Genomic DNA, 25,156 nt, shown 5'->3' on the forward strand with positions numbered 1-25,156 from the left:
GTTTTTCTCAATGATGCAGAACAAAATTTTTTGGCATCACAACAAGTTAATAATGTTTCTCTTACATTGTCACATGATTGGGTAAGCTGTTACTAGGCATTCATACTTGTGGTCTGGACTATTGTGGCTAGATGACACTGTCCAGTCAATGATGGCCTTAAGCTGACATCATCATGGTCCTCATAATCATTTATGTCGGTTTACTTTTTTAATCTTTGGAGAACACACTGAAGGAGAACACTTATACACATTGGTGCTGAGGTACAGGCAGCAATAGATCAGATTAGCAGAGGGAAATGGATCGATACAACAATATATTATCATCCTGACGTATAATATAATTATCGAAGAGCTGGTGCCTAATATTGATTTTTTAATTAGAAAAAAATACAGTGCTTCAAACAGATTTCCCAATTGGATTCACTGCATCATTACTTCATGACTCCTCACGGTGGCTCTGATGAAATGAATAAAACATAAACAGAAGTTTATTTGGCCAAAGAGGGAGTTGACAGCAGGATAAAATAATAATAAGATGGTGACAGCGAGATAATACTGGACAGTGGGGAAACGGAGCTAAAGGATTAGGCATGATGAGAGGGGAGACTAAATTGCTGTGAATAAATAGATTATCCCTGCGTTTATAAGGGGCATGTAGTATTTTTTTTTTTTTTAGTAAATCAGATATGGGGGTGTATCATTGCAAGATTTTCTTGCAATACATCAATTATCACAGAATGGCTAACCACTATCAAGGGTTAAGTATTGGGTCTTACATACTGTATCGTATCGTTAGGTATCGTATCGTTACATATTTTATCATTAGGTATTGTATTGTATTGTTACATACTGTATCGTATTGTATCGTTAGGTATCGTATCGTATCGTTACATATCGTATCGTTACATATCGTATTGTTACATATCGTATCGTTACATATCGTATCGTTACATATCGTATCGTTACATATCGTATCGTTACATATCGTATTGTTACATATCGTATTGTTACATATCGTATTGTTACATATCGTATTGTTACATATCGTATCGTATCCGATGGTATCTTTAATTTTGTTTAGGTATCGTTACATATTGTATCATATTGTTTCGTTTCGTTTCGTATTGTATCATACAGTATTATAAAATATTGTGGATATGTGTATCATATCAAATCATGAGTTGCCCAGCAAATCCCAACCCGAGAGAAGATGCATCTAAAATGATTAAAAGGCCGGGGATAGCAATAAAAATAGACCAGGAAAGACATTATTTTAAAATACATGAGGCACTTAGTACTTAATAGTTTAGAAATAGCCATTTTGCACATGCATGCATGCATGCATGTACTATCATGTAGTTTGATGCAGAGGCCGACTCTATTTGAGGCTTTTAACTGTAGTGAATAAAGAGATTGTATGGATGCAAATACAAAGAAATACAAAAAGTATTTTTCTGAAAGAATACAAAATACAATCATGAAAAAAAGGATTGTAATTATCAAATTTAGCATGATTTTTTTCATCATCATAGTTGATACAGAAAATAACATCAGTCGTTTTTTCTCCAATGTCTCTGTACTAATCATTAAAAAGATGATATTGTGCTCTCCTCAGTGGTTTCATCCTCTCATTTCCTTGGAAGATGCAATTTATCACCTTAATATCATTTCATCTTTGGCCTCAATAAATGGATGGTGAGGTCATTACCAGAAGCTGGAGTAATGAGTTCTGAGGAATCAAAAAAGTTCTCCTGTTTATATTTCTTTGTACAAAATCCCTTAAAAAGTCATATCATTGAATGTAGCTCTTTATCTCTACATTTGGATGCAAAACAGGGACTCTGACTGTTCTAATGAACTTGTTTTTTTGGGGCTTTGAACATCTAACAGTCCAACCTCGACACAAGTACATTCAGGGTCACTAACCTGCACAAAGGACACATAAAGAAAGAAATGAAGACAGATGATCTTCCTCTCTTTTGCAGTTGGTCTCTTTGTCCATGCTTTGCACTCCAACAGGTACAGGTACACTTGTTATCTGTGCCGCAATGTGCAATCCCACTGGAATGCTGCCTGCCTCATCTATAAGGAGGGATTCGGATGGGGTGATGACTGAATGACCAATTACAAGACTTTCTACTCCATTTACCTGCTTGTATGCATACTGACAGATGGAGAGATGATCTGCCAAAGTGCTGGCATAACTCCTGCTCCACCCTGACTTTTTTTTGGCGTTCCTCAGGGAGAGTCTTTAAATTAAAAAATGAGGCGTATATGTAGAATGCCAATAGGGTGAAATTGAAGACCTGGTGTAAACCACTATCTGCTCTAATGCTGCAGTCAGATCTCACACGGGAAAGTCAAAGATCAAAACTACAAGCCAGTAAATCACTCTTTTCCAAATGACAGGCGACTGTAAATGGTCATTTAATCTTAAGGAAATTGTTGGGTTGATTGGCTTGTTGAGATGTCTCCCAGACTTTATTTTTAGTCAGACTGATGGCGATGTTGAGTGTAAACTCGCAGGACTTCTGGCACCAAACAGCCTTTCCATTCCCACCATGCTCTTACGCACTCAAAATGAGGAGTGGGGTATCTCTCATCTGGTGGCCTGAAGTCGGGGTTTGAAAGACGCATTCCAGAGAAACCTGAGCTTTTTTTCTTGAACAACCCCTGTTCCTACTTTGCTATGAGGTCCTGAGGAGGAAGAGACAGAAGGGAGAACTCATTTGAACTATTTCTACTCTCATCCTTAATTTTGATCTTTCCTCCTCTTATTGAAGGCATTTTGGTCCTCAGGGAACATGTGGCTGCACTGCATGAACACAAACTCATGAATGAGAACCATAGCTGTGTAATTACTACTTAACTCCAGAGACAGTTTTATCCTGGTTGCAACAGGAGTACCTTGAATTTTTAAAATTAGCCATTTCAACCCCCCACCCCCTTCTGTGCCATGGTGTCCATTTTACCCCACAGCTGACCTGTGACCTCCACACACACAGCTTGTCCTGAGCCAGCGCTGAGTCATTGTCTCTGTGACAGACACGCAACCGGAAGTACTGACAAACGTTCTTTCAACTAGTTCTATCCTGTGGTATCCCTTCCCATCCTTTACTTGGCATCACAACACTTGATTTATAAAGCTAATATTCATCTGCCACTAAAACTCTTCCATGTAAGACTTTCTATGCTTTTTTTTCTTATATTCTCTCTCTTCTGTTATCCGCCTCACACCTTCTTTTTGAAGCATCTGTCAATTAAAGCGATGCTTCTCATATGATGCCAAGCTGAATTCCTGTGGGAGCACGCTGCCAAGACATGTGCTCTCCACATGATGAGATTTGATGCCTGGCATTAATGAAGGAATCGTAGAAGAAGGCAGGAGGACAAGGAAAGAAGGCAAACAGTCACCCAGACGGGAACCCGGTGAAAGTGTGTCGAATAAATGAAATAGGGGTCAATAGCAGAATCTGCTTTGGAGCTTCTCTCTTTTTATTTGGCTTCTCTTTTCCGCTATCTCTTCCTAACCTCAGGTTTCCGACGTATTCTCTTTGAGGCGTCTTTTTCTACACAGCTTCTGATTGGCTGCCTCAACCAAAGTCACTCCAGTCTAGCATTTTCCATCTATTATTCTGAAAATCATGGCAGAGAAAAAGGGGGTTTTAATGGCTGCACGAGGTGCTACAAAACCACTGCAGCCACAAGCCCTGCCTCTCTTTTCCTGTCGTCTGGAAATCTCTGCTCTGAACTGCCTGAACAGCAAGACTCTGCTACTAGAATCTAGAGGGGTTTCTTTGCTTATGTTAGGACGAATCCAGATTGCTGGTATCTTATAACAATTGTGGTTTCTGTGAAAGTCACATTGTCTTTGCTTTTTTCCAAGCCTAAAAGATCAGAAAGCTTTGAGTGTAGTCTGACTTCCACATCAGAGCTCAAAAACTGTCTCCTCAGATGGCTGGAAAGGCCGCCCTCTTTCTGGGGTCCTGAGAACACCCCACTAAGGGAATCTGTCTGGCAGATGTGTCTCACATTGCAGCAAAATGCAGGAAATAGTTGAGACTGCTCAGTGGAAGCAGGCAGATGGAGGCAAACACGTCATTTTCAAACTGTTTTCTTTACCTTTTATGTGTTAAATTCCCAAATTCTTAACCTTTCTATACTTATACACTTGAACTCTTCCCCCTGTTCAGTTTTTTACTCCTTATTACATCTTTTTCAATCTCTACTGTCTTAGTGTCTGTTATGTAGATCAGCAATGGAAGAGGAACGACGTGGAGAAGAGAGGCTTGAAGGATAGTTCCAGAAACTCTCGCAGGATCACCTGCTTTTGTAATTATGTGTCTCATCCTGTGCTGCTGAAAGCTACTCTCTCTGCACTTCTGCTTCAGACTTTTCTTCCGATCCTTTTTACCTTTTGGCAAAGCACATTTCACTAATGTTTCCATTTGACACTCAGAGTCCATCTTTCAAAAACATCCAATCTAAATGACCAGTTTTGTGTTTGTTTAAACTTTTCTCTTCACGTATTATGTGGACTCCAAAAAGAACACTCAGTCTCCTAAAAATAATAAGGTTACAAAATCCTGAACACAAACATATTATTTCATTCCTCCTAGCGATGACGAATAGTTTCGGCGTACTTTTGACTCTCCAAACTGTTTCCTTCTCTGTCCAATCCACCATCCTCCCTGCCAGGTGATGTGTTCCCGGAGGACTTTTCCATCATGGCTACAGTGAAGCCGAAGAAGGGAAGCCAGTCCTTCCTCATGTCTGTGTACAATGAACAGGGAATCCAGCAGCTAGGACTTGAGGTGGGCCGATCTCCTGTGTTCCTGTACGAGGACCACTTGGGGAAACCCAGCCCTGAGGACTACCCACTTTTCAGAGGAGTCAATCTAGCTGACGGAAAGTAGGTGCACTCGTTGTGGGCTTTATGATCATCCATTGATCATTTTAAATACACTTCTATTCGTCAGTATAAGACTGTTTTTTATTTATTTTTGTGTCTGTCCCTTCAATCATGGGCCAGGTGGATTTGTGTGTTTGTTTGTGAAGCAACACTTGGCCAGTTTGGTTGTATTTTGGCACCCAAACTACTTGGTTAGGTTAAGGAAAGAAGGTATTTGTTTTTGTATAAATGTATGATAGAATAACTATGTAGTGAAGTAACTAACCAGTGTTCATAGGTTTCCTAGGTTTCCAAAGTATGTTACGCAACTCTAGAATATACATTTATTTCAGGGCCGTCTGCATTAACTAGTTAATCACGATTAATAAATAAAATGTTTGACAAGGTCTTTTTTCTTGACCCATTAACCTCCCCCAACATCCAACCCAAGCAGACTTTTGTGATCTTCATTCGACATAACTGGCTTTGACGCCACCCAAACAATAAGCTAGACAGGTACTTAGAGTATCATATTTTGATGTGTTGGGCCGCCAACCAAGCTGCCAAATATGAAGAGTGATAACAGGCTAGCATTGTTGTGTCTCCAAATTTGCATATTTTGCTAACCAGCACAGCATAGAATTTCTTTGTACCACCAAAATATGTGATTTAAGGGAGTCAAATGTGATTCTAATTCTCTCCACATAACAGAATGGGTTGAATTTGAATGAAAGTCCCAACACAATAGGGGCACTAAGCAGAATGTTAAGCAAGTAGCATGTAACCCAGTACGTGTGTGAATGAACAGCATCTACCTTTTTTTCTTTTCGTTTTTTTTTTACAGATGGCATCGAGTGGCCATCAGTGTGCACAAGCAGACCATCACCCTCATTCTGGACTGTAAAAAGAAGACCACCCAGAAGCTGCTCCGAAGCCCAAACCCCATCATCGATACCAAGGGAATTATAGTGTTTGGAACAAGGATACTTGATGAAGAAGTCTTTGAGGTAGGAGTTGTACTTGAACTCATAATCTACAGTAGTTTGATGTTATTTTTAATGCAATTTATTACAGTTTTGGACCATTTAGGATCATTTGTATGTTTCAGTGTTTAAACTGGGTCCAATTGGTACTTTTGTAACTCTACATGAAATTATCGGTTAAAGGGAATGGGTACACTGATTTATAGGTTTGACTTGGATGCAATTGCAATTTTTAAGGTTTTACTAAACAAGTCCAAGGCCAACTTGATTTTGATTTAAGATTCTCCAGCCAATAAGATAAAGGCAAATGAGCTCCTCTGCTAAGATTACAGTACAGACACATGTGGCGGTGGTTCAAATAATGGTCATCCCCAAAGCCTAACTTTGAGTGTGTCATTGGTATGGTGATAGTGGTGGTCACCACATCCTCCATCCACAACATCTGATTCCCAATGATTCTGCCACCCAAGCGTACACACACAATCACAAATCAAATTAACTGCAATGTGACATGTATTCCAAATACTCCACATAAAAAAACAAATGTCCTCCAATTCTGTTCCAAATCTCAAACTGTGCTGCATTTGTTTGCTGTTCAAGTCTGCATCTGTTATTTTGTGTTGTTACTATTCTGTAGTTTGGCCTCAATGTGGCTACTATTGCTTAATCCTAAAAGTAGGATTTCTCTGTGTGGTTTCACGTCTGGATTGTCTTTCTGAAAAGGCTGCAACAATTTTGTTTACAGAGGTTTTTTACAAGCACTGACAGGTTTTCATTATTAGAATGAGGGCTTTACTTCTTCCTTCCTCCTCTTTTTATGTGCACAAAAGCTTTGTGACTGAAGATGAAAGATGAATGTTAGTCTGACTAATAACAGGAGGATTTTTGTGGGGGTTTTTCTACCACCTGGAGACACTTGATTTGAATCACAACCTGAGATACTTCTCGTTTCTCACTGAATTAGTTAGGAGGAGGATGGTGCCTAAAATGGGCTTTTGTGCCTCCTAAACATGACCCTTGTGAGGGACACACACACAGAGAGGCACAAGGCACAAGGAATAGTGTTGTCTTTGTCCTGTCAGAGTTGTGCTTGTTTAAAGGGGGATTAGTCTGTGAGGCTGAGGCCCTCAATAATAATTAGTAACAGAGGCTGACTGATGTGACTGATGCTGAGCCAGCTGACCTTTAGCCTCACTGCTGCTCAACGGGAACAGACAAAAAGAATGAAATATGACATCACCTCCCCAAAAGTTTGTCTGCAGAGCTATAGGAGCAAGAGGAGATATATGATGGGGTGTAAACACAAAATGTATTCTTAACCATTTTAAGCTGTAAAACCAAAGCCTGCTTCTTTTTAAAAATCTAAATCACAAGAAAGAAAAATATAGTAGTGGCATACTATAGATTTATGCTTTTATTTTTGTAAAACCTTACGATGATGTTCAAGTAAAGTACAGTTCTATATTACAAAGAATGTGTAGTAAATTGATTAATTTAGATTGTTACTGACTCTAAGTACAGTATATTTACACTGTTTCATGCTTGTGGCTAGACACATTTCATATCCATGATGCAACTTTGACTAGTAGCAATTACAACTTTAACATATCAAGCCAGCAATTTCTTTCTCAACACTTAAAATGTTAATGTTGATTTCCATCATTAATTTATTTTTCAGTTAACAAGTCCCTTATGGAAATCTGAAACTCAATTACAACTGTTCTACTTTAAGTCAAAATATGAATTATTGCTATCAACATTTGATTTCTTATTAGTTGAAAGTTTGTCAAAAGCATATCTTTGTCTGGACAACAAAAAGTCATCAGAACCACTGTAACTGACTGTTTGTTACCGTGGGAACAGACAGATATTTAGTGAGAGATGTTTAAAGGCCTCCTGCTGTGTGTCTGCCAGTAGGGAGACAGGACAGGCTCCAGTGAGTGCAGAAAATGGAAAATATGCCACATAGTTTCCAAATTGTGCTCATGGCTGTTCCTTCTCATACTGCCCTCTTCTCCCCCCCCCCCCCCCCCCCCCCCCCCGAAGTTAAATTCGATGCTGTGTTGACTTTTGCCAGAGTCGGTTACCACGAAAGGTGTTGAGCATGAAAAACAGTGACGGGTCAATTAATTCAGTTTGGCCTGCAGGCTTTCATCAGAAAAACAACGTGTCAAATGAGGAAACAGAGAAATGAGAAAGAGAAATGGCACTTCGAAATTTAGAACTGATTCTGAGATAATTCATCAGATTTCGCCAAAGATTTCCACCAGAGTAAAGGTAAATGTATGTGTATCATAAGCAAGATTGTTTAGTGAGAATTAAAGAGATAATCAATGTTGAGCGTGTTTGATAAAGTAAAGGCAATATACAAATACGGTACTCGCATCTTCACGGAAGAGTAAAAGGGCCGGACATTTTTCCTTTTTCATGAAGATACAAAGTTTTGAATTATGCCGGAAATGAGTGGAAATGTTGAGAATATTTTGTAATGGTAATTGTCTTTCGCATCTTTTGAAATATACACTTCCTTTGCCTGTATGCTTCTCGAGCGAAGCTTGGGTTCATTCTTTCCATACAGCAGACAGGAGGCAGTTACTGTAAGCTGAGGTGGTTTGTGGTTTGGTTTCTAGCATGGTTATTGTGGTCACACAGAGAGTCTTTGCCCTCTAAAACTGCCAGAGTGTTGTTTTTTTGCTTAGTAGCTTGAATAAGGGTACTGTAGTGTGTGCCAGAGAAGACTATGAAGGCAATTAAGGTGATGATTATCTAAGAGAAGACAGGTACTTTACCTGCTAATCAATGCTCATTTGTTGCATTTGAAACAGTAATTACTCCATCAGAATGACTGTAATGTTCCTGTTAAAATCAGTCATTATCTTCAGTGAAGTCAAGTTCATGACTTTTTCTTGATGTTGATAAAAGCAGTTGTTCTGGGTTGTTCTTATTCTCTGTCTTCAAGGCGGTAAGGCTTGCATGACCCACTCCATCTGCAGAATGTATCGCCTGTTTTTTCGTGTTCACTGCTGCTTCCCTCCCAGTGAGTTTGCCAAGAATAACCAGAGATAATTTAATGCTCATCCATTTGCTCTTGGTAGCGTTCAGTGAAACAAATGGCTGTGGTGGGTCTCAGGGAACACAAACAGGACAGACGGCTCACTTGGCCTCACTCAGAGGTAATCCGCAGGGGACCTTGAGGTGGATCTCTGCAAACACAGCAGTTCTTGTTCGGGCCTCCATTGTTACAGAAAAAAAGCTGAGTGAATGCATCCTTGTCCAGTATAAAAAGTGGGTCATCATATAGTGTCATTTTGTGCACGAGATGTTGCCCATGTTTCCCCCAATTTTCGATACCTCACATTAATGTAATGGCTGAACTGAGTTTGCAACATTGAGACTGAAGCATTGTACACTACTCAGGTCCTAGATTAACTTTCAGGTCATTCTAGTGTAAAATATTTCCACATTGCTTAACTTATCCAAGCTTTGAACGTTGTTTTTCATTAGCTCTGTAAAGTCATTTTCTATTGTCTTGTGTTACATTCATAGAAATAAGCTCTTCTAAATCTGTGTTTACCTTTGGCTAAAGTAACTGTTTTTTCGAGCTGAGAGACAAAAATGGCAGCGTTGAAGTTATTTCCTATAATTGTTTTGCTATTGGAATGACTTTGGTTTTTCCCATAAAGGAAAGAATTTGACATTCTACAGAGAAGAAAGAGCAGAGTAGATTGGAAGGAGTATTTTGGTGTTGCGAAAACATGGATTCAGTGATTGAGAGTGTGTGGAGGAGTGGCGGAGAATCTGGAGCTGTAGGTTTTGGTTTGTGGAGCCAAACCTTTGGGTCATACTCTGGAAAGAATGAGGAGCTCTCTCTCCCCTCTGATGTCAGTCTTGGAACAGCAGGCACACCACATGACATCATCCAGAGGTTTCCTTGGTATCCCCTGATAGGCTGCTGGTCTGAACTAGGTGAGGGGTTGGGATTTGTGTGGGGGCGAGGGGTGATGAGTAGGGTAGGATAGGTAAGAAGCGGTGATGGGCTTGAGAGGGGGTTAAGAGATACTGAATATAGGATCAGAGATGGAATGAGTGTGGGAGTCATTATGATAAGAGGAGCAGTGCTTGGATGAAGTGAGCTGTGGGGCTCCCATGGTGCAACCAGTGCCAGGAAAAAGTAGTAAAAACATGCAACACTTGAGCTTAATGCTCGTCCAGGGCTTTGATATTGTGATGGCATGATGAGATTTACACATCCTGTTTTCTCAACTTCAGCTCATGAGTTTTCCTGATGTTTGCTCGGCACCCGCTAATTTATATACTGTTTACGTGCTCCAGTAATCTAAGGTAAAGACGTGTTAACCTCTAAAGGTATTCATGATTTACAACTGTTTGTAAAAAGTATGTGTATTGACATAAATCTGGCTATACCATACAGTATGTATCATGATATATCCATATACAGGGGTTCTGATTCAGTATATTGAGATCCCTATTATATTTTGAGAGTTTTTAAATACTATATTCTAAAATGTAATTTTGGAGACAGCAGAAAATAAACACCCCCCCAAAAGGAACATTTAAAAACGTTTTAATAAATGCTGATTAATAACTTTGATTCCGCTGGCAACACTTATCAAGTGGTATCAACACTTATAGAATATATTTTGTCCAGTTTTAGCCCATTTTGGCCTAATGTCTGAGGCAGAAGTTAACCTACTTTTACAGATTTTCCCAGGTCCCACTGCATAATTTGCTTCACTCAAGATGGAGTCGTTAGCGTCACAGCGCAACAATAATATGGACCTACTGTAGATCATAGCTTATCTTGTGGAGCCCTGGAAGTTTGATAGCCTGGTTGGGTCTTCATGACTGGACTGCTTTAGAAATGTGGCCCTGTTTCCAAAAAGCACCAAAATTAATTTTACAGTTCTAAAAAGTAGGGAAATTGCTCTTCTGTTAGGAGTTGCAGTTGTTTCGGATCCAATAAGATAGATTACTATAAACATATTGAGCATTTTGAACACAAATAAGTCACTGAAAGCACCAACAGACTCATCTAACCTCCCAAACATTCCAAAATGTAAAACAACAAGAATGTGGTCAATGATTGGGAAAATCACCTTGCACCCAGTTGCCATTAAATTGAGACTATTAAAGGCTTATTAGAGGTGTTCCTGGTAGTTGACCTACTCTCAAAAATCCACAAAGAGGACACTCCAAAATGATCATAAAGTTTAATCAACACCTCTTTAAAACAGTTTGAATGATTGCAAAAACCTTTATAAACGAAGACTTTTAATTGACCCAATACGCTGGCAGTTGTGTGTGCTGCCAAATGAAGTGTGTTGTCTTGTGTGGAACTGCAGTTTTCCCACACATAAAGTGAAGTCGGTTGGGACGTGATGCATTTGAGATTCATTTGAGAGGAATTCTAACTCAATGTGTGAACTACAATCTGTACCAGCTGGAAACAGTAATCCATCTTGGTACATTCATTTTGGAAGCATTAGTCATCGTGATAATGGATTACAACAGATTGAAGGCTATGATTTACTGCTGTGTATTTCACTGTGAGTTAATGTAACTGTAATGCCATTTTTAAAGGAGAGATTGTGATTTTGTTAATCCAATGTTGTATGTTAAAACACAACAAAGCCTAGGTTTAAGTTTGAATGTAGACTGTTCCTATGCATATGCATGCATTGCAGGCTGACGAATAGGATGTAGACTTTGGTAGCCCTGGGGAAGATGGAGTTTCCAACATGGATAATTAAGAGAATTTCCTTAACCCATGTCAAATGTTTGTCTTTCGCCCCCCCTAGTCCTTCTGTTTTTCCTTTACTGTGTCAGCAAGCCCTGAAGTGTGCCCTCAGCACTTTTTTTTTGTAACGTAAAATTCACCAAATGGCCAAGCCAAACACTCTGATTCTACGTCTGACGAAAGACGACGCTCTGGTTTCCACTCCCCCAAATGAATGGCAAATGGGAATATGGCTGCCTTAAGTCTACAGAGACGTGGAATTAAAATCTTATACAAGATGGGGTTGAAATGGGGGATGGAAAGCCGGGGGGGTGGGGGGGGGGGTGTTAGGGATGATGTGGATCCAAAAAACAGGACAAAGCAGAGGAGGTGGGTCAAGGTGCTGTGTAGTGGATAAGTAGGGTGGCAGACGGTCCTGTTGCTCTTGGCAGACTCTCTGAGCGATGGGATTTAGCTCCAGTCTGGAGGGAAAGTGTATGTGGGGGAAAATTTACTCTCAGTCTGGAGAAACCGGGAGTTGAGTCAGTCAGTAGGCCTTTCTCTGTGTGTTTCTAAACATGTTAACTGCATGTATAAAGAGCAGACAACATGTATCCAGGGTGCTACTGTGTGCGTGCCCATGCTGATTTATGGCCACTGTGCGGCAAGCGGACCTCTGCAATGTGTTGGTTTTTGTGGTCAGGTTGGAGTTTGCCCAGGCTCTGGGACTGTGAGTGTGCCGTGTGGGCTGGCAGTGGGACCAAGGCCTGGCTCTGAGCTAAGGGGTTGACTGTGTAAATATGTTGTGAAAGTAGCTCGCCCCTTTAAACACAGCCAGAGCTTGGACCTCCCAGAGTCTTATCCTGCTCTGAGGGGGCCCTCCTACCCAATTTTCCTGTGCTGAAATATGACCAGAAAAGTGATGAGAAAACTGGAGTTTTTCTTCTTTAAGCTGTTTTGTGGGGCGTTTAAGGTAAACAGTCGCTATCAGGTATCCCAGAGGGCCCGAAGAAATACTGGCTTTGGTTCCTGCTGTTTATTTCATGCTATGCCGCTCTAAGCCAAGAAAGTGCGAATTTCATGGGACGCTGAACCCCGAAACTGACATCACCTAAAGACCGCCCTCTAGTCAAAATAATCCTATGTCAGCTCCTGTCACCTCCTGCTTTTAGTTTGTGTGGTATGAGTGTTATTTTTTTAGCTGCTTGTGCAGCAGTAATTCTCTCCATTTATTAAACATGAGCAGTGTTATGATGCTTTTGAAACAGCACTGATGTTTCTTCCCATGCCCTTGTGTGAAATCTTTTTATTCAGAAGGGGGAACACAATGAACTCGGTCCACCCTGCATGATTCTGGGTCAGGTTCAGATGGAGACAATGTTTGGCTTTAATCTCACTGGAGCACTCTCCTGCCCCCACCTGGACACACACAGAACATCCATCAGGGACAAATGAGTGTGTGAGTGTGAAGTAGAGGGAGTCAACAGGGTGAGGTTTGGGGTTTAAAGCCAAAATGTTGATTTCATTTTTTGCGTGAAACAAAAAAAGAAAGAATCGTGCGATCACAAGTGTTCTGGATAAGTCTGATTGCAGGTTTCTTCACACCCATAAATTAATGTGTGCATGCAACAGTTTCCTTAACATGCAGGATATGTGAAGTGTGCACGGTACAAACTTGCAGCCACAGGCAACTGCTCTTCCGCTTTTCCACCAGAGCTGAACACGAGGCGAGCGTTGGCCAGTACAAGAGTCGTATTTCAGCCGAAGCGAGGGAGATGCTGACAACTGCAGCCTGTGATTGTCTGAAAATTCTCCCTTAAGCACCACTCTGATGTGCCACTTGATGCTCCAGAGTGAAAAATGTCACCGTCCCCTCACGCATAGGAAAGATGATTGCATGTCTTTTATGGTTCCCTGTGGCGTTTGGGTGTGATTGTATAATTTCAGGGTTTTTTTTTTTCTTCCCTATGCTGTGTTGTGTATGGGTGTGGGATTGGTTCCACTTGTGTGTGGATTTTTTTTGCATGTGTTGCAGTATTAATCAGTCTTTTTTGTGTCCTGTATCTGCTTCCCATGATGTGACTTGAAGTGTAAGCTATAAATCCTTTTCTTTTTTAAGTGTTTGGTTACGCAATCAGCTTTATTGAATTCTGAATCCCTGACTCTGCACAAGCGTTAAAGTTTAAGTGTGGTTTCATGTCATCAAAATATAAAGAAGTATAGCCTCTACGTTTCTGTGTACCAGAATACTAAATAAGAAATGTTGCATTAGCATACAGCTGGAGTAAAGTGTCGGATTATTTACTGCTTTCCTACATCTGTAAAACAGTGGCTTATATAACGTTTGGCACCAGAGTCTGTGAAGTGACGTGTGGTGAAAAAGAGCAGTCCTGGCTCAAAGAAAGGAAATCAGAACCAGCTTTAGTGGTTGTCACGGTGGATCAAGACTTTGACAATAGTTTCTCTGTGTAGGTGTGCGGTATATTACAGCAATGCGTGTGCTGTATGTTTATGTGTGCAGACGGAGGATGAAAAGGAAATAAGCAAGGATGTTTGAACGAGTATGGTTTCAAGTAATGATGTACTCACTAACATATCCCAATTTGTGTAGTTATATATGCATAGCTAGCATAATTCTAACTATGCTTTAGAAGTGAAGTGAGTTGCATGTTCCCCTTATGTTTTTTTTTAAGGGATGAATATTACGCAGTTTGTGACCGTTTTTAAGATGTCTCAGAAACCTACTGTATAATGATGTCATACTGACAGAGGCGCTGCTTGTCAACAGGCAAGGCAGGCAACTGCCCTTGAGGGCTCACGAACTTCAACCAAAGCAGCGGCCCAAAATTAGCACATTTTTTTGCAATGACAGTGGGAAATCTCCCTAAGGGGACCCCCCCCCCCCCATCTGAGCACTCCTTCTCGTTGCCCCTGCTAATCGTTGCTTGCATCCTTTCTGTGAAAACCAAACTGTGTCAGTGAATGTCACCAAAGAAACATTTAGAGGAATTTAGACACCTGTCTGTGGCAAAGATAAATAAACAGGGGAAAAAAACTGGAAGAGGAGTAAGCGTCGTCTGGCAGACATAATGGTGTTGAACACTGGTTGGAGAGATTTTTGCCTGGGGCCCCCGACAGACTCTAGAATCGCCGCTGCATACTGATGTCTATCAGTGTTTACTTTGATGAACATGGACTAGGGATGGTGCACATGAAACTGCATTCTTTCATACAATGTGTAAAGTAACTTTAGATATGTAGTGAGTTCTGAAAATCCCAATGATTGTGTGTCAAGAAATGTCCAGGTGTCCACGTGTTGAAGATTTGGGCTTTTGCTGCTTTTATTTAGAGACAGGACAGTTGATAGAGTCAGAAATTGGGAAGAGAGAGTGGGGAATAACATGCAGCGAAGGAGCCACAGGTCAGATTAGAACCCAGCCTGCCCGCTTGGAGGACCATAGCCCCCGTTTATGGGGCCGTGCACTCATCACCCGGTAACAGGCGCCTTGGGTCTTGGCTATCATTTTTAAGTATGAGACGGTATAGCTCACTTGACATATTCAACCGAACCCTGATGCATTGCGACTTTTTTAGGCTATCCAAAGACAGAACTCGTAAAAAGCAGGCGTACAAACCAAAGTAATAACCCTTCTGTTACTCTTTATATATGTGATCAGATTATCTTCAACGGCCTATTGAAAAGCCCCTTTGAAGTTGAAATTTGTGAAGAATCCGGTGTATTTCTGGAGCTCCCTTCTTATTTGATCTTAATGTTTAAGTTGACTAAACTGCCTCTTGAAGAAACGCTTGTTTCTGTCGTTTCTTACGTCCCTGTCCATCTGCTGTTGGTTTCATGCGTTGCTGAATTCCTGGCTTCCATTTTTATAGGCTAGAACTTTTAACACAAAATAAAACTGCTAGAACTCTTTGTGCTGAGAAGTCCAGCTCAGCTCAGATCCACATTCCCCCAGCGTCTTCTCATCCCTTTCCCCCCTCTCACATGCCTTTGGCTGTAGACTTAGCACAATCAAATGCAGCCATCAGCTTTTTCCAGCCTCAGCGAGATCCCTCTAACAGAGCACTTTTCTTTCTAAGCATGCACACGCCGCTTTCTCTTTCTGTGTACATGTCACACATCATTACACACATGCTGCCACGCTGCTGTCAGTGCTGCGAGGATGTTCTCATTAATGCTTAGGTGTATGATTAATCATCTCATCTCGGCACAATTACGATCCCACCCCTTGCGGCACGGGATCTACCCTGACATTCCTCTCGGCTGCTCTGGGAGATGGAGAAAGAGAGAGTGGTGGGAAAGAAAAAAAAGAGAAAGACAAACTGGAGAATGGCATGTGAATAGGAAAGCAGTTGCGGCGCTCCAGACGTCAGGGCTGTTTTGTTGTGCAGAAGGCTTATTCCTTATTGAATGTGACCTCATTTCAAACACTGAATTCCCATCATCCCCGTTCGGTGCAGCTGCGACAGGCGGTCTTGCCAGGAGAAGGAGAGAGAGACTCTCGTACTGATATCAAGTTAGGCCTCAAAGGTAGCCATTTAAAAGTTTCCTGGGAGAAGCGTAATGGCTAGTTCAGGCTTTCTGCCTTGGAGGAAGTATTGAGATTTGTTTTCCTGCATCCCCCATAAACCCTGCTGATAACATAAGCCAGGCGCTGAGCTTGTGGGCTGTTTTGCAAGTGTTATTAAAGGATCTGAGACGGGGAGTGCGGTTTGGTGGTGTGTTCGAATGCAGAACTATCACTGGTTAGACCACAAATACAGTCCGTTCCTGTTTGTCAGAAATGAGCAATCCGTGGAGGATTTAAGCTGGGAAGAGCTGTTGACGGATCTCAGATTTTTTGGCAATCGCACATAATTAAAAACACTTTTGTTCCCATAGTTGCGTTGCTTCGGGATTCTCATACCCCCCTGAAAATATATTTGTTTCGACTTAGTTGACAATGTGTTTGATTGATGTGGGATGACATCACTACATTTGGAAGAACATGTTTGGATAGACACAACACAGCCTTTTCAGTGCCATATGCATGCTGTTCAGATACATGTGGCAAACACACACACCCACTCACACACACTGTACACACACACACACCCAGCTCCCTGCGTAGCCTGGGGATCCTTCAGAGCCGTTTTCTTCTTACTCTCTTGTTCTCCCTTTTCTCTCTCTCTCTCTCTCTATCAATCTTCTTTGTTCCGGCTTCCTTGAGTCTTCACTTTCTTTAAATTTCTAACTTCTGATTCTGGTTCATCCCCCATCATGTCAAATGAGTAAATGGAAACACACTTTTAAGTCAAACAGCTCAGGTCAGTTATCTGTTAGTGCAGGTCTGCTCATGTTCTCAAGGTTGATCCATTTGCTTGAACAGAATCTGCTCAAACGCAAAATCACTCAGGACCCTTACAGATCTGGGGCAGAGCTTACAGTATGTAGGCTGTTGAGAACCATTCATCTGTTCGTGTATGTGTGTCTGTGATTTGTCATATTCCACAGCTAAATGAAGTCAGTTCTTCCATGTTCTCTTGTTTGTTGTAAGCCTTTTTTTTTTTGCCGCTTGTTCGCGACTCTGATTTGAAATGACACTTTTGGACCACGGACAAAGTTCTTCAACATTTAGTCATCTTTAGTTTCCCCCTGGCTTGACCTACTTTCACCACTGCCTGTTCTGCATGTGCTAATGCTTCACACAGATGTTCTCCAGCAACTTTTTATTTGTTTATATTCAGTAATTTTTTCCCCAGTGTGTGGGAGTGAGAAGGGCGGCCATCTTTGTTGCTGTTTGTTTGTTTATTCACATGTATGGCTTGTGTCCAGTGAGTCTAATGTCTTCCTGTTTCTTCTGGTTTTCAGGGAGACATCCAGCAGCTAATGATTGTAGCAGACCATCGTGCTGCCTATGACTACTGTGAGCATTACAGCCCTGACTGTGAAGTGCCATCGCCCGAACAGCCACAGAACCAGGACCCCAACACCGATGAATATGTGAGTAACCAGACCCTGGGTTTGTCATGTACTTTTTAAATCAGAGCTTGAAAACCAATGGAAACTGAAATCCACAAAACCCTTCTTACTGTGTAAGGTCTTATTAACATAGTAGTTCTGGGAAGTATTACAAAGTGGTTTTGTTTTTTTAAATGACTATAATTTAAATTTATGTAAACTGACGTGATATTTGGTTTGAACTTGGTGTGGTCATATTCCAAGATTTATTACCAAAATAACAAAATTATTTCTGGGCACCAATCTTAGTACCAGTTAACCACAGCTTTCGGTCTGTTTTCATCCAGCGTTCGAGTCGAAGATTTTGGTTTTTGAGCGTCAACTGTATGAGTATTTGCAGTTGCAAGAGTTCAGTGTCAGCGCTACGAGTTTACCTCTGTAATAATATAGCATTTGCGAATGCTACAGAGCCAGCATTTAACATCACATTCATAGCTTCTTAAATACATTGGTGGCTTCTCAGCATGTTCGTGCCCAATGCTAACTGTGATGACAGGGATAGGAAAGCATTCTGTAATGTAGTATATATTTCTGGTGGAGGTTGTTGAGCGACATGGTGGTGGTTAAGCTCTGTATAAATGTGGCTTTTGCTGAAGCTACAGAGACATCATTTAGCATTGCCTTCACAGCTTTGAAAACAAATAGGGGTAAAGACGCTAACGTTGAAAGAGTTTGCTAACTGCTAACTATAAAAAAGGATTGAGCCGGGTAAATCGGTCAAAACCTTAATGGACTTGCAAATGCACTCTTGTGTAATCGTCTTAACAGCAAAATTAGCTTTTTGTGAACTTGGTGGTCTATTATATAGGAGCGTTTATTTTCATTCAAATTTGACTCTAATGAAACTTCTAACTTTGATATGTATTTTCACTCGTTCAAGCCAAATGTCCAGAGGCTTTAAATTCAGCCTTTTCAAGTCAAGGCCATTACATATCACATTACCACAGGCAACAGAATTTGTTCTCATGGCTGACCTTACTCAAGGAAGTTCAGGTCCCTTAATCCATAATTGTCTCTAATACTCAAATCAGATCTTTTTGGATCCTGTGCTGAAAAGAGCCTCTTGGCTTATGCAAGAGTATCGCACTCTGCCAGAGGAAAATGCTGACTGGGAAGGATGGAGTTATCAGTTAGTTAATAATGTTCAGGAATTATGTGGTGCCTGCCTAAGCCTGCATCTCTTCACCATGCTTGCTTTCTGCTCTGAATACCAATCAGTGTGTGCATTTTAAGTAAAGGCGTGTCAGAGAAGTGCTAAAAGACAGACGGGAAGCTCCCCCTCTTGACCTTTACCTCTCCTTGGGGCCTGTCAAAGTGCCTGCAAAGTTTAAAATAAACTTGACCTTTTTGTTTTTTTGTTTTTTTGGATTCATTCATTACGAAAGAAGTGGAAAAGTAATTTGTCATTCAGTCGTAACAAGTTCTAACAAGCAGATACAGCGTGAGGTTTCAGTGAGTGGAAGGCATTCCTGTGTTGATTCTGATTCATGGCCAGTCTGTTGCACATTTATCAGCACTACAGCACCCACGAGCAACAGAGCAGTGGGCATATTTGAATTTTAATCGTTGATAGATTTTTATTCCAGCTGTGTGACGGTGTTATGTTTCTGTCCTTTAGAACAACAGGGAGGACAACTACTATTATGAATATCCCTACTATGATGATGCAGATGGCAAGGCTTATGATTCGACAACTGATACAGAGACAACCACAAAAGAAGTCAAGGTAATGGAACACAAATGGACTATTCTCAATAGTGTAGTTTCATGTGCAAAAACATAAATAAATAAAAAATATCCTCCATGCATTACAGGAGACAGATGGAGACAGTGTGGCGACCGCAGTCGAGGAGATCCTGAGGGGTACTGGTGGCACTGGCGGCAAAGTGTTGACTTCCATCTCCTCCAGCTCATCCCCCGGCTCTTCCAGCAGCTCGTCGTCAAGCTCTGCAGGTGCGGCAACGGGTGCAGAAGATGCCTACGGAGAGGAGGCCGGCCGTTATGACAGCTACGATGGCTACTACGAGAACTACTATGACCAGTCCACGGCCTCGCCAGATGGGGACACCTCCAGACGTGTCACCATCACCAGCACCAGTGTCGGCACCGGGGGTGAGCTGGATCTGGGAGCAGGCGGGAAGATCGAGTTGGAAGCAGGGGCAGGTATCAACAGGGTCCTTTCCAGCGGAGGAGGAACTTCAATTACCATGACCAGCAATAAGACATCAGTAGGTTGACATTTATTACACTGACATCGTCACTCGATTATTGTTAGAATGACCTGAAGGTCTAATAGGTGCATTGTTTAACTACTAAAACAATTTAAATCTCCATTAATTACCATGTTTTATACTTTATAAAAGGCCCACCTTCAACTCTGTGTCTGACTTTTACGACCCTTTCCCTTGTTTTAATACAACAATCCACATGTGAGCAGTAGACATTAAGGCTGAGTTTAAAAAAATGTCAAATTGGAGGCCAAAAGATTTGTAGCCAATAGATACCGCCTCTGCTGGCCATGAGCAAGAAATCGGGTTAAGGCTCTACTGCATTGGAAGCACTTGTCGATCCCAAAACAATGTCAATTTTTCCTTTGATTTTAGACAATAATAATAATAGACAACAATTTACATAAATAACTATATCTGTCTTTGTATAGGTCGAGGGAGCCTACGATGACTACAATGATGGATACGATTATGGCGTGGAAACTGTAAGCGTTGATGGAGGTGATGGTAGCAGCAGCAGCAACACAGTCCACCTTGGTGGAGGTGGCGGCAGCAGTTCCGTCCACATTGGGGGTGGAGGAGGCAGCAGCAGCAGCAGTTCCGTCCACATTGGGGCTGGAGGAGGCAGCAGCAGCAGCAGTTCCGTCCACATTGGGGGTGGAGGAGGCAGTAGCAGCAGCAGTTCTACCATCACCACTGGCGGCGGAGGCGGTTCTGTAAGCGCTGGTTCAGTTTCTAGGGGAGGATCTTCTTCTGCTGGAGGTGGATCTGCCAGCGCCGGTACCGGAGCAGGAGGCTCTATTGCCACTGGAACCAACCTGGGTGTTGAAGGCGAGGGCGAATACACCGATCTGGATGGGTTCAAGGAGGATAGCATCGACGACTATACCGACTTAGACATCGATTACAACTACGGGGATCTGGACTACAACGGCAAAGAGGACAAAGTGCTGCCTGCTGCGACTGATGAGTATTATGGACAGGTGACAGACAATGGAAGGACACACTTGAGGATGAGGTTGTTAGTTTGATGATGAGGAGGGTCTGATAGTGTGTTTGGTGTTTAGGTCGACGGCGCTCGCGGCGAGAAGGGACAGAAGGGAGAGCCTGCTGTTATTGAGCCTGTGAGTATCCCTATTTAAACAACATACTTGGGTAACAGATGTAGGCTGCGTGTCTGCACATGGCCTCACCGCATGCGTGGATGTTTATACTTGTGAGTACATATGAATGATCCACATCTAAATACAACCCAGCCCTCGCTTCTGAATGAAAATCCCAGATCCAAACACACTCCTCAGGGCCCTCACGACTTTTCTCATAGGCCACGCTCCTGGCTGGTCATCAGGACTACAGAATAAACATTTGGAGAACAGCCATGCAGGGATGGTCTGTAATCTCTAAACACAGCGAGGGTAGTGTGTAAACAGAGGAGGGGGGGGGGGGGGGGGGGGTGACTTGAGAGAAGGGAGAAGAACAAAAGGGAATTAGGAAGCGTATTCCTACCCTCTCTGCCAAAAAACGCTAAGCTTTTTATAAACACAAACAAGTGGAAAACATCCAAACCTAATTCAGACACTTCTGTATAAACATAGGTAACATTGTGAAAATCAGAACAACTCTTATTCCTTGACTGCAAAGGTAAACCAGACACTGAATAACTTAATATGTGTAATACAGCTACAGCTGCTTCACTTCAAACAAGATGTCACCCAGCTCCACTCAGTGTACAAGGCTCAGTGACGGAGTGTCTTCATGTTTATATGTGTGTCTACCTCCTAGATGACTCTTTATGTGTGTGTGTGTAGGCATGTTTTGAGAAGCAGTTTGGATACCCATTACCACCCAGTGTGTCCTGCCTCTCGTAAAAAAAACTGACAAAAGCTGAGACAGTTACACAAACATGAACACTTTCCCCACTCCCAAGGTCTCGTCCTTTTCCCAATGCAGGCTGCAGGCACAACCTGAGTGTCAAAGATCAGTAACAGTTTGTTTAATATGAAAATGATCAATGGAAACAGCTTGGTAGTAAAAAAGAAAAAAGAGCTGCGATAACACATAATAAGTGTATATAAAGTGTTGGTTTCTGTCCTCCTAACAAAGCAGGAAACCAACATGTCACCACAAAAACAAACTAACAAAGCAAACACCTCTGCAGCCGCAGAGCTGCAACGATGCATCTGAGAGACGGAACTGAGAGAGCTTGCTTTTTTTTTTGTCAGTGCAGTTAATGTTACATATTGATCCTAAAACAGGCGTACATAATACATAATGAGAAACTTAAGTAAAGCTGCAAGTTTGAAACAAATTTGACCATCTCAACATTTTTTCTTGATCTGGAAATAAAGACAGACAGCGTTCAAATACTAAAATCATCAACCAATCCATAGTCAGTTTGCCGACCAAGTTAAAAACACAAAAAAAACAGGATTTTGGACACACATTTCATTCATCTTTTGTGTTTTTAACCCATCATTTAAGGGTAAAAATAAATGTTATTCATTCTTAATTCCAAATTGTTGTCCACCTGAGTGTTTTGAAATCTGCCACCTTCAAGCCTCAGAGAAAGGTTTGCGGTACTCAGTTGTTTAACTCTTTTTCTGAATCCTTAATACGTTTGCTGTTAGGGCGCACAGTCAAATCAAATGTCCCAACACACCTTCAGCAGACGGCTCTTCAACATATGTCTCTGTAATTTGGGGTTCTTACAAAAGCTTTCTAACATGCACTGACTGGTTTTACACTGCATATAACAAGAAAGCTGCTCTGCTTGTGTGAACAAATTAATAATTCAGTTTGATTAGTGCTTCGCGCTCTTCGCTTGTTCAGGTAAGAGAGCACCTCAGGGCGCCTCTGCAGCCATTCACACCTTGAGCTTTTTCTGTGAATTCATTGTAAGTGAAGTGACGGGCAGGAATGCATATTAAGTGAGCTAACTTTGAGTTGGGAGACTGTTGGGACATGCACACTTACCTCCCGTAGCTAAAGTGCTGTATTGATGAGCACAGCAAACACTTGGGATTGATGTATATTTATGAAGGAAGCCATGGGAATTTCTCTAGTGGCACTTAACAATGTCTGTGGTTGTGTGTTTCAGGGAATGCTGGTGGAGGGTCCGCCTGGGTCTGAGGGGCCAACAGTAAGTCAATCTGTCTCAATATCACTCCCCCTTCTTTCCTTTTTTTGTTCACATTTGGTTGTTTTCCTTGATTCTATGACCCTCCTGATTAGTTGCATAATTATTTGTAAAAAAAAAGAAAAAAGAAAAAAGAGAGAGCTGCAAACAGTCAGTACCATCTGTATTTGTAGTCTTTTTTCTTCTTTTTCCTCTGGATAGAAAAAAAGGAAATCAAAATCCCTCCCTGCCTGATTCCTCGTGCAAAGGGAGTGTCCAAAAGCCGCCCCCCTGAAGAGATATGGACTCACCCAGATGTTGGGGAACTTAATTATTTATCTAGGACAATTTTTCAGACACAGTTGCTCTTGACACCCTGCAGATGGAGTCCTGCAGAGGCGCGCCATTCAAGCATTGAGCTATAGACAAATAAAGAGCGCCTCACACAAAGGATTTACAACTCAACAAGCTGTCCCATATTGCCTCATGCATTCCTTTCTCCCATGTGTGACCACTTTGCCAGATAAAGGGGAGAACTTTAGCAGAGCGAACATGACTGCTCCTTTGCGCTGTATTATGTATGTATGATATGTGTAAAATGAGATGCTTTTGGATTTAAATAGGGTCTCCCAGGACCCCCGGGTTCTTCTGGCCCACCAGGCAGTTCTGGAGATACAGGAGAGAGGGTGAGTGTAAATTGTGTATTCCATAAATAATCTTCAAAGCCGGAAAAGTAAAAATAAACACATTTCTGTCAGTGTGCGAGTACTCACGTGTGTGTGTGTGTTATTTTCTGTGTCAGGGTCCACCGGGTCGTTCTGGTCTTCCTGGTGCTGATGGTCTTCCAGGACCCCCTGGAACTGTCCTGATGCTGCCTGTAAGTATAATAAAAAACATGAAATGATGGGCGCCGGTTATGGCCTGGCGGTTATTTTGAATGCCCGATGAGCAGGGGGTGTGGTCCTCAGGGTTTGACTCCGCCCCTCCCCACCCGACCTCATGTCATTCCCCACTCTCTCGTCCCTGTTCCCTCACTATCCACTGTCCTTCTCTACAAATAAATGCAGAAAAACCTCAAAAAATGATTCGAAAATTTTAAATGACGAAAAAATGAATAAAAACAAAAGCTGAAAATAGCTAAATAGGAACACAGGATGTTTTTATTTGACATTCTAAGCCAACATTTTTTCCATGGGGGATTTTTGTCCTTGTTTAAAACCAAGTATCCCTCCTTGTTTTATTGATCTGACATAAGTGTACCACAGCATTGTGGCTTGAAGGAAGTTCATTTTTTTTTTAAATAGACATGTCCCTTATTAAAATTGTATCCTGTATATCTGAGCTTTAGCATCCCCTTGTGGTGTGTTGAATGATTGAACTCGCCACCTTATTTGTTATGTTAAGTGCTCACTCTCAGCTGTTTTGATTTCTAGACTTACTATTTAAAGGGAGTTTCCTTCTACATCATTTTGACATCTTCCACATTCTTAAGTTTAAAAATGTAAGCTATGCTATCGCCCAACCATCCAGGAAGTGATCTCGCTTCAGACAGGAAGCAAAGCAACACTGTAGCTTCTCTCTGTAGCTTCAGCTGCATCTAATGATTTGCCTTCGACACTTCCATAGCCAGCCTAACAACTTCCTCCACTGTCTACTTTTTTTATACTTTATTTTTCTTGTAACAAATTGCCGCTGCTATTGGAGCTGATTGGTTGAACAGATGTGAGGCTGTGGTTTCGGGGGTCCACGGAGCTGTCTGGGTGAGCCATGTGTCAGGCTCCGTCTGGACAGGAACTCAAAGTCTTTCTGCTTTATCCACTGGCAGAAAGCACCGCTTGAAACTTGATCCTTGAGCGCCGAGGCTAATGAGAAACATGCATTGTTGTTTCACCCCTTCTTTCACCAGCGGACTCTTTGGCTCAGTATTGAAATCATGGAAACAACACAAGAGTTAAAATGACAAATCTTTGTGTTTCTGTGGCTTCTTAAACGCTCCACTTACATTCATCCACGAGTGATGCATCTTCATTTTAATTTTTGATTGACAGTGCAGTTCCAATCAGAGTGTTTGATTGTTTTTTTTCCCGGCTTTGCCAGTCAACAATTGAATGCTGCAGAACATTGTGTTCAGGTTTGATGATGCATAGGAACGTGAGTAAAGCAGAAATGACAAAAAGTGCAGCAAA

General features: G+C 41.7%; 1 protein-coding gene across 3 annotated transcripts in view; it reads left to right on the top strand.

The window, feature by feature from the left end:
• Positions 1-25,156, top strand: part of col5a1 (procollagen, type V, alpha 1) — a 77,862-nt gene that overhangs the window by 19,489 nt on the left and 33,217 nt on the right. For 2 of the 3 annotated variants that reach the window (XM_020634644.3, XM_020634643.3), the window contains exons 3-12: positions 4,699-4,912; positions 5,736-5,898; positions 17,478-17,609; positions 19,246-19,353; positions 19,442-19,855; positions 20,287-20,838; positions 20,923-20,979; positions 22,953-22,994; positions 23,594-23,656; positions 23,773-23,847. In XM_020634644.3, the coding sequence (XP_020490300.2) occupies positions 4,699-4,912; positions 5,736-5,898; positions 17,478-17,609; positions 19,246-19,353; positions 19,442-19,855; positions 20,287-20,838; positions 20,923-20,979; positions 22,953-22,994; positions 23,594-23,656; positions 23,773-23,847 (1,820 nt within the window). The remainder of the gene's footprint in view (positions 1-4,698; positions 4,913-5,735; positions 5,899-17,477; positions 17,610-19,245; positions 19,354-19,441; positions 19,856-20,286; positions 20,839-20,922; positions 20,980-22,952; positions 22,995-23,593; positions 23,657-23,772; positions 23,848-25,156) is intronic. The other variant, XM_065965989.1, reaches the window with a different exon arrangement.

The sequence above is a fragment of the Labrus bergylta genome, chromosome 17 (assembly GCF_963930695.1).
Source record: "Labrus bergylta chromosome 17, fLabBer1.1, whole genome shotgun sequence".
NCBI lineage: Eukaryota > Metazoa > Chordata > Actinopteri > Labriformes > Labridae > Labrus > Labrus bergylta.